General features: G+C 42.5%; 1 protein-coding gene across 1 annotated transcript; it reads right to left on the reverse strand.

Annotated features, from left to right (window-relative positions):
* Positions 1-480: 480 nt before the first annotated feature.
* On the reverse strand, positions 481-14,119 carry LOC307178506 (uncharacterized protein). Its single transcript, XM_079906697.1, has 4 exons — positions 14,035-14,119; positions 12,432-12,558; positions 600-3,998; positions 481-499 (listed from the first exon to the last, which is right to left on the reverse strand). Exons 1-3 carry the CDS (start codon positions 14,065-14,067, stop codon positions 1,264-1,266), a joined length of 2,895 nt encoding a protein of 964 aa, XP_079762823.1. The 5' UTR covers positions 14,068-14,119; the 3' UTR covers positions 481-499; positions 600-1,263.
* Positions 14,120-15,299: the final 1,180 nt, after the last annotated feature.

The raw sequence follows: 15,299 nt of genomic DNA on the forward strand, positions 1-15,299 counted from the left end.
TTTTTCTAACTCCATTATGTCTTCTGTCCATTTCACGATTGCTTTGCATAGTATTGTCATTGTAACAATCTTAATTCTTCCAATGCAAGAGCACAGGATATCTTTCCATTTCTTTATCTTCAATCTTCATCAATGTTTTATAGTTTATTGACTATATGTCTTTCAAGCCCTCAGTTAATTTGCTACTAGGTATTTTATTCTTTCTGATGCAATCTGAAGCAATTTTACTTTTTCTGATAGTTCATTATTAGTGTATAGAAATGCAACAGATGTCTGTATATTTGTACTATATCCTATAGCTTTACTGAATTCTTTAATTAGTTCTAAAAGTTTTGAGGTGGACACTAGGGTTTTCTATATAAAGTATCATGTTATCTGAAAATACTGTTTTACCTCTTACCTTCCAATTTGGATGCTTTTGCTTGTCTGATTGCTGGGGCTAGGACTTCCAATACTATGTGAGATAGAAGTTTTGGGAGTGGGCATCCTTCTCTTCTTCCTGAATTTAGGAAAAAGCCTTTCAGCTTTCCACCAGTATGATGTTTGCTGTGGGTTTGTCATAAATGGCCTTTATTGAGATATGTTCCCTCTATACCCACCTGTATGGGTTTTCATCATGAATGGATGCTGAATTTTGTCAAATGCTTCTTCTCTGTCTACTGAGGTGATCATGTTATTTTTCATCCTTCCTTCTGTTAATGTGGCATTCTATATTGATTAGTCTTCTCTCTCCTGGGACTGAGTCACATCCACATCCCAAGGTAGAGTCTGTTCCTCGAATTTGGCTGCCCCACATCCACTGAAAACCTGTGGTATGGAGTTAGCAGGACCAGATCATTATTGGGTACATAAGTTGGATCATTCATAGGAAAGCCATCAATATTTGTTCCCAGTGAAATGACAGTCCTGTCAAGTCACATGTGGGGAGGAGGGGGTGTCCTAAGCAGGGCTCTTTGTGTCTGTGTGGGGGTGACAAGAGGGTGTCCGAATGGACAAAGTGTTCTTTGAGTCCCCAAAGCAGGGTAGGGAGTGAAAGAGGAGTGCTGTGACCAGACTCCTCATGGCCTGAACCAGTCAACCTAGCACTGTATCCTAAATCCCTGTCCATTGCTGGGAGTTCACAAGCAGATGACACCCCTTCTCTCACCCTGAGTTTCCGCTCTAGAAATTGTCCATCTGTTGCACGATGACTGCACCTGTTCCTCCCATTCTGTTACCATGTCAAACTCCTCCAAACCCCAGTGGCATCCTTATCGGCTGCATTCATAGGGCGTTTTCTCCACGGTGAACTCTCTGATGATGAATTAAGCTGCACTTTTGGATAAAAGATTTACCACATTCTTTGCACTCATGAGGCCTTTCTCCAGTATGGATTTTCCTATGGGTACTGAGGATTTGTCTTTGGCTAAAAGATTTTCCACATTCACTGCACTCATAAGGCCTTTCTCCAGTATGAACACTCTGATGATTTCGGAGGCCAGACCTAGAAGTAAAAGATTTCCTACATTCCATACACTCATAAGGCCTTTCTCCTGTGTGAACTCTCTGATGATTTTGGAGGCCAGATCTCGCAGTAAAAGATTTCCCACATTCCTTACACTCATAAGGCCTTTCTCCCGTGTGAATTCTCTGATGATTTTGGAGGCCAGCTCTCGCAGTGAAAGATTTCCCACATTCATTACACTCATAAGGCCTTTCTCCTGTGTGAACTCTCTGATGTTTAATAAGGCCAGAAATAACAATAAACAATTTCCCACATTCACTGCACTCATAAGGTCTTTCTCCAGTATGAACTCTCTGATGATTTCGGAGGCCAGACCTAGCAGTAAACGATTTCCCACATTGGCTGCACTCATAAGGCCTTTCTCCTGTGTGAACTCTCTGGTGTATAAGAAGTTGACATCTATGAATAAAGGACTTCCCACATTCACTGCACACATAAGGCCTTTCTCCTGTGTGAACTCTCTGGTGTATAAGAAGTTGACATCTATGAATAAAAGATTTCCCACATTCACTGCACACATAAGGCCTTTCTCCTGTGTGAACTCTCTGGTGTATAAGAAGTTGACATCTATGGATAAAGGATTTTCCACATTGGCTGCACTCATAAGGCCTTTCTCCAGTATGAATTCTCTGATGATTTTGGAGGCCAGACCTAGCTGTAAAAGATTTCCCACATTGGCTGCACTCATAAGGCCTTTCTCCTGTGTGAACTCTCTGGTGTATAAGAAGTTGACATCTATGAATAAAGGATTTCCCACATTCACTGCACTCATAAGGCCTTTCTCCTGTGTGAACTCTCTGGTGTATAAGAAGGTGACATCTATGAATAAAGGATTTTCCACATTCACTGCACTCATAAGGCCTTTCTCCTGTGTGAACTCTCTGATGATTTTGGAGGGCAGACCTAGCTGTAAAAGATTTCCCGCATTCATTGCACTCATAAGGCCTTTCTCCAGTGTGAACTCTCTGGTGTATAAGAAGTTGACATCTATGAATAAAGGATTTCCCACATTGGCTGCATTCATAAGGTCTTTCTCCAGTATGAATTCTCTGATGATTTTGGAGGCCAGACCTAGCTGTAAAAGATTTCCCACATTGGCTGCACTCATAAGGCCTTTCTCCTGTGTGAACTCTCTGGTGTATAAGAAGTTGACATCTATGGATAAAGGATTTCCCACATTGGCTGCACTCATAAGGCCTCTCTCCAGTATGAATTCTCTGATGATTTTGGAGGGCAGACCTAGCTGTAAAAGATTTCCCACATTCACTGCACTCATAAGGTCTTTCTCCTGTGTGAACTCTCTGGTGTATAAGAAGTTGACATCTATGGATAAAGGATTTCTCACATTGGCTGCACTCATAAGGCCTCTCTCCAGTATGAATTCTCTGATGATTTTGCAGGACAGACCTAACTGTAAAAGATTTCCCACATTCATTGCACTCATAAGGCCTTTCTCCTGTGTGAACTCTCTGGTGTATAAGAAGTTGACATCTATGAATAAAGGATTTCCCACATTCACTGCACTCATAAGGCCTTTCTCCTGTGTGAACTCTCTGGTGTATAAAAAGTTGACATCTATGGATAAAGGATTTCCCACATTCACTGCACTCATAAGGCCTTTCTCCAGTATGAACTCTCTTATGTTGAAGGAAATTGGACTTTTTGCTAAAAGATTTTCCACATTCACTGCATTCATAATGCTTTTCTCCAGTGTGAACTCTCAGATGTTGAATGAAGCTGGACCTTTGGAGAAAAGATTTAGCACATTTCTTGCATGCATAAGGCTTCTCTCCGGTGTGGATCTTCCTATGCACACTGAGGTGGTGGCTTCGGCTAAAGGATTTTCCACATTCGCTGCACTCATAAGGCTTTTCTCCAGTGTGAACTCTCTGGTGCTGCATAAGATTACAACTTTGGGTGCAGGCTTTCCCACATTTGCTGCACTCACAAAACGCTTCACTAGTGATGACTCTCTCATACATATCTGTGTGGCTGGAGGATTTTCTGCCTTCTCCCCAGCTCCGATGAATTGTTCCACTGTGAAAAACAGCTTCACACTCATGACTGTTGTTTTGTTCCTTCCTGATATTAGTGGCCTGTTGCTGAAGTCCCATGTTGGCTGCTAATTTCTTCCCAATTTCACTGTACACAGAGAGATTCCCTGATGCGTAGACTGTGAAGCTCTTCAGAAATGCAAGTCTCCTCACATCACATCGGAAGGGTTTCTCTCTAATGTGCTGCTTCCGGTGCTGTTGAAGGTTTGCAGTGAAATAGAACTGTTTCCCACATGCCCCACATGTGTATGCTTTCTGGCCCCTATTTGCTCCCTGCTCTTCAGCCAAGTGCAAAATGTCTCTCAAGACTGGGACGCACATCTTACAGGGCTGGGCCTTCTCAGGAGATGAACCTGCCCTGGGGGTCCTAATCTGTGATACTCCCTCCACACATATGTTCTCTTCAGAAGGTGTCTCTTCATCGACTCCACGCCAAGAACCTGAAAACAAAGACGTGATGGTGAAATTCATGTTGACGTTGGATGGGGGTGACACCATCACAACTGTATGTCTGACACATGAAAGAACCAATCCATGGGACTGTGTTCAGTAAATGGAGTTGGGGTCAAATTGAGGATGCAGCTGTTCTGCATTATTGGGACTTAAGGTCACAGAATTGATGCAGCCTCACCAAGCACAGGACACAAGGACTGGATGTGGTCCAAGGGTGAAAGGCATGTTCTACAGTTCACTCTTCTGTCAATGGCTTTCACTAGGACCACATCTGCTGCTGATCTGTGATACTGTGCACAAGTATAAGCCCATGCACCAGAAAATCTTACTGAAACAGTAGCTGGTATTCATGGAACATTAAAGTATACCTGCCTAATGCCATTCAAATATACCTGCACAATGTCATAAAGTACTATAGAGAAAACAATGTGAAGACTACATGAGAGAAGTGGCTTAGAGAGGTGGTAGGGAATAAATCCCAGGCTGCAGTCAGAATAAAAATGAGTAGTCATAGAAATGACAAGTTGGCAGAGTACCAAGAATGGAGGACAAAAGAAGTGATTTGGGGCCACTGGCAATGGGGCTAAAACACTAATCACACAAGGTATGTTCCTGATATGACTTAAAACACAGACCTGATATCAAGCCCTCTGCCAGCTGCCATTCATCTTGGCTAGACTACCTGTGAGCTCTTTTTGCTGAGACCAGAGTCATGTCCATCCCATGAAGCCCCAAGGACTCTCCATCCCCAGTTGAACAACTACATGGGACACATATGACACAAGGCCTAATGGAATGTCAGGATGGGTGAGTGGCAAATACGAACCCAGAGGAACTAAGCACACAACAGACAAAGGAATGATATTTAAATACTACAAACAGAAATGTCAGTGGAGCCAGAGGGAAGGATGTACAGTGGATGGAGTACAAAATGCTAGGAAACAAAATGTAAACAAAATGTTAGGTGTTTTTCTCCCCACCTGTAAAACAGGGGATGGGTTAGGAATCCATCTCCCTACCTGAAAAACACTGGATGGAGTAATAGGTGTTAGGAATCCACTCCCAACCTGAACAACAGTGGATGGAGTACAAGGTGTTATGAATCCGTCTCCCCACCTGATTTTAAGGGCCAGTGTCTCTTTTCCCGCTCTTCATTTTTCTGGTTTTTCACTTTTGGAGAGTGAGATATTTAAGGACTAAGACATTCAAAATCAGCCACTTATATAGAGGAACTTCAAAAGTCATAGTGCACCCCCAAGAAATGCACAGTGAAAACCCCTTAAGTTTACAGCTCATGTTGATGTCCAGGAAAGAATCACCTGAAAACATCAAAAACAAAGAGAAGCCCATACCAGCAAACACTTGTTAAAGTGAATACAGGATCTCCAGCATTACAATATTATAAGACACAAATGCTCAGTTTTCAATGACAAAAACTCACAAGACATACGAAGAAACAGGAACGTATGATGCAAAGGAAAATAACAAATCAACCGCAACTGTAACTTATAAACAGGTACACAAAAAATAGATGGCGAACTAACTAGAAAGACTTAAAAACTGACTAAAGGATGTTCAAATAACTAAAAAAAAAAAAAAAAAAAAACCAAGTGTACAGAAAAAAAAGTGTTGCCTGAACAAAGTAGGAATAACAGTAAAGAGATAGAAAGTATAAGTATTGTAAAAATGGAAATTTGGAAACTGCAAAGTACAATTCCTAAAAAGAAACAGGTGTACAGAAAAAAAAGTGTTGCCTGAACAAAGTAGGAATAACAATAAAGAGAAAGAAAGTATAAGTATTGCAAAAAAGGAAATTTGGGAACTGAAAAGTACAATTGCTGAAGTGAAAAGAAAACAAAACACTAGAGGGATTCAGAACAGAAAAACATAGCACACTTATGGATTGATATGAATAGGAACATCCCCAAATCTAAATAAACTCCAAGCAGAATAGACTGTGAGAGCCATACTGCAGCACATTATAATAAAACTGTTGAAATGCAGAGACAAAGAATCTTGAAATCAGCGACAGAAGTGACTCATTCCAGACAAGGGATCCCCAAGAAGGTTATCAGCACATTTCTAATCAGAAATCTGGCCAGAAAGCAGTGGGTTGATATATTTAAATTGTTGAAGGAAAATAACGTGTCAACCAATAACCCTACATCAGGGAAACATCCTTCAAAAACTAAGGAAAATTAACATATTCCAATGTAAACAAAAGCTAAAGAAGTTCTTTAACACTAGACTTGTCTTGCAGCAAATGCTAAATGGATTCTTTCAGGTGGAAATGAAAAAAACACTAAACGGTAATTCAAAGTTATTTGAAGAAATGATGGTCTCTGATAAAGGTAAGTTCATAGAAAATTATAAAAGCTACTGTGATTGTAAGTTTGTAACAGCATTTTTTCGTTTTCTACCTGATTGCAGAGAATAATGCATTTAAAGAAACCATAGTCTCAGCTTAAACACACCACATACAAGTATGTAATTTTGTAAAATCAATACTAGAAAATAGTGGGGACAGAGCACTACAGAAGCAGAAATGTTTTTGTAATGTTATTGATGGTAAGCTGGTGTAAATTAAAATTAGTATGCTGGTAGGTTTAGGATATAAAATGTAATCCCCATGGTAACTACAAATAATCATATAATGTACACAAAGGAAATGAAAAGACAATTAAAACATATCACTAGGGGCTTCCCTGGTGGCGCAGTGGTTGAGAGTCTGCCTGCCGATGCAGGGGACACAGGGACACGGGTTCGTGCCCAGGTGCGGGAAGATCCCATATGCCGCGGAGCAGCTAGGCCCGTGAGCCACGGCCACTGAGCCTGCGCATCCGGAGCCTGTGCTCCACAACGGGAGAGGCCACAACAGGGAGAGGCCCGCGTACCGCAAAAAAACAAAACAAAAAAAAAAACAAACAAACAAAAAAAAAACATATCACTAAACAAATTTAATACAAAAAGAGAAAATATCAAAAATTAAGGAACAACAAGCTCTAAGGCATACAGAAAACAAAGAGCAAAATGACAAAAAATACCTCTTATCAGTAATTGCCCTAAATGTAAATGGATTAAACACTCAAAGCAAAAGACAGACTGACAGATTTTTTAAAATGATCCAACTGTATGCTGTTGACAAAAGTCAATTAAATTGAAAATGAAAGGTTAGAAAAAGATATTTCATGCAAATAGTAACCAAAAGAACACAGGGGTGGCTATTATTCATATCAAACAATAAAGAAGTCTAGGGACTTCCCTGGTGGTGCAGTGGTTGGGAATCTGCCTGCCAATGTAGGGGACATAGGTTCAATCCCTTGTCTGGGAAGATCTCACATGCCGTGGAGCAACTAAGTGCATGTATCACAACTACTGAGCCCACGTGCCATAACTACTCAAGCCCACACGTCTAGAGCCTGTGCTCTGCAATGATAAGCCACTACAATGAAAAGCCTGCATGCCACAATGAAGACCCAACACAGCCAAAAATAAATACATAAAATAAATAAATTTTTTAAAAGGGCTTCCCTGGTGGCACAGTGGTTGAGAGTCCACCTGCCAATGCAGGGGACATGGGTTCATGCCCCAGTCCGGGAAGATTCCACATGCTGTGGAGCAGCTGGGCCCATGAGCCATGGCCGCTAAGCCTGCATGTCTGGAGCCTGTGCTCCACAATGGGAGAGGCCACAACAGTGAGAGGCCTGCGTACCGCAAAAAAAAAACACACAAAAAAAAGACCCAACGCAGCCAAACATAAATAAAAAAATTAAAATAAGTATATATATTTACACATCTCATAATAGACAATCAAAAGATATAAAGCAAAACCTGACAGAACTGAAAAGAGAAACAGTTCTACTATAGTATGGGGACACTTCAATGCTCTGCTCTCAGCAATAGACAGGAACAATAGTTTAAATTAGATAAAGATCATACAAACTGTCCTCTCCAACTGAAACAGATTGAAGATAGAGATCAATCACATATGGAAAACAAATATCCACAAATTTCTGGAAATTAAACAACATGCTTTGAAACAACCAATAGGTCCATGAAAAAAAACTCACACAGGAAACTAGAAAATACTTAAGAGACTAAAGAAAACAATAATATAACATACTAAAACTTATAAGATGCCACAAAAGCAGTACTAAGGAGAAAATTTACATCTATAAATGCTTACATATAAACAAAGAAATATCATCAATCAACAACGTACCTTTACAACTTGAGGAACTACAAAACAAACTAAACAAAGCCTTCTGAAAAGAGAAATGAAGATTAGAAAAACAAAATAGCCAGAACATTCTGTTTTTAACAAAGTCTGCCCTCAGTAGAAACTACTTAACCAGAGCCAAACCTACTGTCATTTTATCAGAGTCTAACTTACCTGGGAAAGAGGAAATACCCAACTACAGCCCCCAATACCCATCCTGTCCCAACTAAGGGAGGGAAAATTAAATTGAAAAGAAGTTGTGAAGTTCAGGATCCAGACACACAGGCTCATTAAAAGATTGAAAATTAAATATAATATGAATGTTAACAGCAACATGCATGCTTCCGCTCTCCACATCTTACCAACACACCAATAAAGGTCTATCTACAATGGTTCCTTTTAGGGAATACATCATGCCAGTTACAAAGAAAAAAATTACAGGACCAACTAAAAGGCCTAAAAACAAATTTTGTAAAGGCAAAGGAAGCTTCAAAACTAGAATCAGATATCACAGGGAGGGACTTCTCTAGGGATCCAGTGGTTAAGTCTCCACAGTTCCACTGTAGGGGGCACTGGTTCGATCCCTGGTAATGGAACTAAGATCTTGCATGCTGGGAAGGGAAGGGAGGGGAGGGGAGGAGAGGAAGAAAGGAGGGAGGGAGGGAGGGAGGGATATCACAGGGCCGTTGGAATGATCAAATTGGTAATGTAAAACAATTATGATTAATACGCTAATTAATGCCTGCTAATGGATAAAGCAGACAGCATACAAGACAAGAAAGGCAATGAAAGCAGAGATGAAAATTCTAATAAAGAACCAAAAGGAAATGCTAGAGATCAAAAAGAAGAGAAGAGGAATGAAGAATGAATAGGATGGGCTTATTAAGACTGGACACAACTCAGGAAAGAATCTCTCAGCTTGAGGTTCCTGCAGTAGAAACTTCTAAAACTGAAAAACAAAGAGAAAAAGGACTAAAAAAAAAAAGAATATCTAAAAACTGTATAACATCTGCAAATGCTTTAACATACATATATAAAAACATCAAAAGAAAAAAAGAATAAGGAATAGAAAAAATATTTGAAGCAATAATCATGGAGAATTTCCACCAAATTAATGTCAGACACCAACCCACAGATCCAGGAAGCTCAGAGAACATCAAGCAGGTTTAATGCCAAAAAACTACACCTAAGCTGGGGCTTCCCTGGTGGCACAGTGATTAAGAACCCACCTGCCTATGCAGGGGACACAGGTTCAAACCCTGGTCCAGGAAGATCCCACATGCTGTGGAGCAACTAAGCCTGTGTACCACAACTACTGAGCCTGCACTCTAGAGCCCACAAGCCACAACTACTGAACCCACATGTCACAACTACTGAAGCCTGTGAACCTACAGCCCACGCTCCACAAGAGAAGCCATGACAATGAGAAGCCCGCACACCGCAATGAAGAGTAGCCCCTGCTCACCGCAACTGGAGAGAGCCTGCACACAGAAATGAAGACCCAACACAGCCATAAGTAAATAAATAAATAAATTTATTTTAAAAAACAACAACAACAAAACTACACCTAAGCATATCACATTCAAATACAGAAGAAAAAAAAATCCCAAAAGAAACCAGAGGAATAAACACTTTAGTCATGGGGAAGCAACAAAAAGAATAACATCTGAATTTTCAGAAATCATGCAAACAAGAGAAAGGAGTGAAACATTTAAAGCTTGGCGGGGGTGGGGTTGGGGGGTGGCCAATGTCAGCCTAGAATTCAGAATGTAATAAAATTACTCTTCAACAGTGATGGTGAAATAAACATGTTCTTAGATGCACAAAAATCATGGGAATTCATTTTTAAAAAGTTCTTTAGAGAGATGGAAAATAATAAAGATCAGAAATTTGGGTTTCAGAGAAAGGAAGAGCACTGTAGAATTTTAAAAGTTTCACTGACATATAATTGATGTGAAACATTGTATTTGTTTAAGCTGTACAACATAATTTGATTTGTGTATATGTTGTGCAATGATTACAATAAGTTTAGTTAACACCACAATACAATTTTTTTCCTCTGATGAGAACTTTTAGGATTTACTCTCTTGGCAAATTTGAAATACAGCATACAGTATAATTAACTATAATCACTAAGCTATGCATTACATCCCCAGGACTTATTCACGTTACAACTAGAAGTCTGTAGCTTCTGACACCATTCACGCATTTCATCTAACCCTGTTCACCCATCCCCTACTCCGGCAACCACTAATTTCTGTGCTGTCTCTGAGTTTGGGGTGTGTGTGTGTGTGTGTTTCTTTTTTTTTAAAGATTCCAGGGACTTCCCCAGTTGTCCAGTGGTAAAGAATGCACCTTCCAATGCAGGGGATGCAGGTTCAATTCCCTGGTCGGGAAACTAAGATCTGACATTCTGCGGGAAAACTAAGCACACACGCCACAACTACTGAGCTCATGCGCCTCAACTAGAGACTGCGTGCCACAACTATAGACCCCACAAACCCTGGAGCCTGCGCACCACATCTAGAGAAGAGAAAAACCTGCACACCACAACTAGAGAGAAGCTTGCACCACAACGAAGAGCCTGAGCATCCCAACGAAAGGTCCCACATGCCTCGATGAAGATCCTGCATGCCGCAACTAAGACTCGTCGCAGCAAAAAGGAAAATATTCCCCATGTATGTGTAATTATGGAGTACAACTGACTCTTGAACAACATGGGTAAGAACTGCATGGGTCCACTTACACATGGTTATGTTTAATTAAATAAACACAGCACCACGTGATCAGTAGTTGAATGAATCCACAAATGCAAAACTTCAGAATCACAGGGCTGACTGTGAAACTTCATCATCTGCAGATTTCAGTATATGCAGGGGCTCCTGGAATCAATCCTCTCTGGAAACTGGCAAACAACTGTATTTGTCTTTCCCTGAACTAAGACTTATTTCACTTAGCATAATGCCCTCAAGGTCCATCCATGTTATTAAAGATGGTAGGATTTCTTTTTTTTAATGGTTGAACAATATTGAATAGTGTTCCACATACAGCACATTTGTTACCCATTCATCCATCAATGGACACTTAGGTTTTTTTCATGTCTCGGATAGTGTAAATAATGCTGCAAAAAACAGGGAGTACAGATATCTTGTTGTTTTTTTAAAATAAATTTATTTTTGGCTGCTTTGGGTCTTTGTTGCTGCACATGGGCTTTCTCTGGTTGTGACGAGCAGGGGCTACTCTTTGTTGTGGTGCATGGGTTTCTCATTGCAGTGGCTTCTCTTGTTGCAGAGCACGGGCTCTAGAGCACAGGCTCAGTAGTTGTGACACACAGGCTTAGTTGCTCCACAGCATGTGGGATCTTCCCAGACCAGGGCTCGAACCTGTGTCCCCTGCATTGGCAGGTGGATTCTTAACCACTGTACCACCAGGGAAGTCCCCAGATATCTTTTTGATATGATTTCACACCCTTTGGATAAACACACAGAGGTGAAATTGCTGGATCATACTGTAGTTCCTTATTTAATATTTTAAGGACTTCCCTGTGGTGCAGTGGTTAAGAACCTGCCTGCCAATGCAGGGAACATGGGTTCGATCCCTGCACCGGGAAGATCCCACATGCCGCGGAGCAACTAAGCCCATGCACCGCAACTACTGATCCTGTGCTATAGAGCCTGCACGCTACAACTACTGAAGCTCACAGGCCTAGAACCCATGCTCTGCGACGAGAAGCCACTGCAATGAGAAGCCCATGCACCACAAAGAAGAGTAGCTCTCACTCGGCTCAACTAGAGAAAGCCCACATGCAATGAAGACCCAATGTAACCATAAATAAATAGATAGATAGATAGACAGACAGATAAATAAATAAATACTGTCGGGTGCAGAAATGGAGCAAACTTTGGGTAGTATGGATCCGTACACTCACTTAGCCCAGGAGAGGGCAAGCAAGGAGGGATCTCTAAAGCGGACTGCAACACTGATGAACCTGAATGGTCACCTGCAAGACTTTGGGGCTACAAGTTTCATGGCACTAAGGAGTAGGGATGAACTCTGCCTAGCCATTGTAACTGCAGCACATAACTTTAAGAAGAAAGCAGTGCCCATGGTCCAGATGTGAGAAGGACAGAGAACTACCCTTGGGGAAAAGGAGAAAGGCAGAGCCTATCTCAGAGGATTGGGATGGGTGTGAGGGCCTTACCCAGCATGCAGACAAGGGCAAAGTTCTCCAGCATGACATCAAGGTACAGGTGTATCTGAACCTCATCAAGAAGACACCATTCCTCGCAGGAGAAGTACACGGCCACATCCTCAAAGGTCACACTGCCCTGGTATAACAGGGACAAATATAACCATGAACAGTCTCATTCCTGAAAATCCACAGTCCATCTTCCCACACATTTCCCCTACCGCCCAACCAGATGGAGACTCTCAAGACCTGGGGAAGAGAACCTCTCTCCTTTGATCTGAAACTCCCATTGCCTCCAGAATACACAGGCAGTCATTTCAAGTCTAACTCCAGTTCTTCCCTGTTTATTTCCATCAGAAAAAAGGAGACCTGCACTTACCTAAACAAGCTCAGCCTCACCTCAAAACACTGCCACAGGGACTTCCCTCGTGGTCCAGTGGTTAAGGCTACGAGTTTCCACTTCAGGGGGCACAGGTTCAATCCCTGGTGGGAGAACTAAGGATCCCGCATGCCGTGTGGTGGGGCCAAAAATAACATTAAAAAAACACTGCCGGGCTTCCCTGGTGGCGCAGTGGTTGAGAGTCCGCCTGCCGATGCAGGGGACACGGGTTCGTGCCCCGGTCCGGGAAGATCCCACATGCGCCCGAGCGGCTGCGCCCGTAAGCCATGGCCGCTGAGCCTGCGCGTCCGGAGCCTGTTGCTCCGCAATGGGAGAGGCCACAACAGTGAGAGGCCCGCGTACCGCAAAAAGAAAAAAAAAAAAAATCACTGCCACATACTGGTACCTGTTCCAGGAGTAACCTTCCACACCTCATTTCATCAGTGGTGGGAAACTAGAACCCCCTCCACAAAAGCTGGCCTGCACTCAGAAAACCAAGCATGGGGTTCTCTAGGGTCTCCAAATCAAAGTGCTGGGAGAATGGCAGGTGAAGAACCCTAAGACACTTCAAATACACAGAATGTGTGCGTGGGGGGTGAGAACAAGTGAAGGACTGGGACAACTGCCACTTGCCCAAAGTGCTTCTCCAGCCCATGGAATCTGTGGGAAAAGGAAGGCGATGGAGAAAGTGACGTAAGCAGTGCTTCAGGGGCTCACACTTTCCCTGGACCTGTGCCCAATACAAGAGCCAGGTAAACTCTGGCTGACTCACTAACCTCTCCTCTGTGCCTCCATCCTCATTGCTCCTACTTACCAGTTGTGACCGTGTCTCATCACACTGCCTCAGTGTCCTCATCATTCCCCTACACTCTGCTTTCCGTTGAACACTTTGGATTATTTTTAAAAGCCTAGCTCAGATTGTGCCCTTCCTTTATTCAAAACTCTCCACCGCTCCCAGGGCCCTAAGAAGAGAAACACAACCACTCATCTACCACTCCAGGTGCAGCCTGGCCTCAAACTGCGTTCCTCGCAGAAACAAGATGGACTCCGGGTTCCCGAATATTCCTGCTTCAGTTGTATCTCCAAGCCTCACTCAGACCACATTACAACGGTGGTCAGAAATAGGGACACCACCCCTGCAGGCCTCACTCTCCTGGACCAGACGCCTCTCACTCAGGAGTTTCGTATTTGGGTGGGTAAACGGGCAGGGGAGAACCCGGAGCCCGCAGCATTTACCTGAGCCGGGTCCGTCAGCGTAGCCGCCGCCATCGGAGCTCCTGGGAGGAGAGGAGTGGCGACAGTCGAGGGGTCCTGTCGGACTTTGTATCGATGCACCCCGCAGGCGGCGGTGTCCCCAACACTCAGGCCGTCCCTTTGCAGTGTGTACAAAGCCTCCTCCTGCGTCTTCTTGGCCCGTCACCTCGCTCCCATCACCGCACACTCCGACCTTCCGACTAGCTCCACGATCAAAATGGGCGCCACGAGGACGCCGGAAGTTCTTCTCCCGGAGGTTCGCGCTCCCGGAAATGCCCCCTTCCTGGATTTTCATTGGATGAACGTCGCTGCCTTAGCGCAAATTCTTCTGGGTAATGTAGTGCCAAGGACTCAGGGAATGTCACCCCGCACCTGAATCGCCGGGAAAAAGCCAAGCTGCACCACGGAAGCACTGGAAAATGACTTCTAGGGCGGGAAAAGGACTCCTATCTTCTTAAGAGAGCGGGGAAGGTTTGTTGTTCTTTTTCTAATTCTCATAGGTAGTAGTTTAGGGGCTCCAGTCTTCTTAAGGGGGAAGGGAACCTTTGTCGTTCTTCTTTTTCTAATTCTCATAGATAGTAGGTTAGGCTATTTATTTGAGTTGTCTCTTGTTCCTTGAGGCCTGCATTGCTATAGACTTCCCTCCTAGAATTGCTTTTGCTTCATCCCATAAATTTTGGAGTGTTGTGCTTCAGTTTACATTTGTCTTAAGATATTTGCTGCTTTCCCATTTGATCTCTTCACTGACCCATTTGTTTAGTAGCATGTTATTTAGACTCCACATATTTGTTCTTTTCCCGTTTTTCTTATTGTAGTTGATATCTGGAGAGATCCCTGCTCGTCTTGTAGTTAGGATTCAGCGCTTTCATTGCCGTGGCAGTGTTCCATCCCTGTTCAGGGAACTGAGATCCCACAAGTCATGTTACAGGGCCCCCACAAAAAAATCATAATAATTACTGTAGTTGTGTTTTTGATGTCATATTTTACATCTTTGCGCTTATCCTGTTGTGTGTAGTTCTACTTCCGTCTACATTTTTTAAAAATCTACTTACCAGCTTATTTAAACGATCTTCATTCTTTACTATATATTTGCCTTTCCTAGTGGAATTTTCCCTTTCCTGAAGATTATTATTTATTTTCCATTTAGAGAAGACTCTTCAACATTTCTATTATGGTAGGATTAGTATTGATTAATTCTTTTGGGTTTTGCTGATCTGGGAAGTTCTTTATCTCTCCTTCTTTTCTAA

This window comes from Stenella coeruleoalba (assembly GCF_951394435.1).
Source record: "Stenella coeruleoalba genome assembly, chromosome: 20".
Lineage (NCBI taxonomy): Eukaryota > Metazoa > Chordata > Mammalia > Artiodactyla > Delphinidae > Stenella > Stenella coeruleoalba.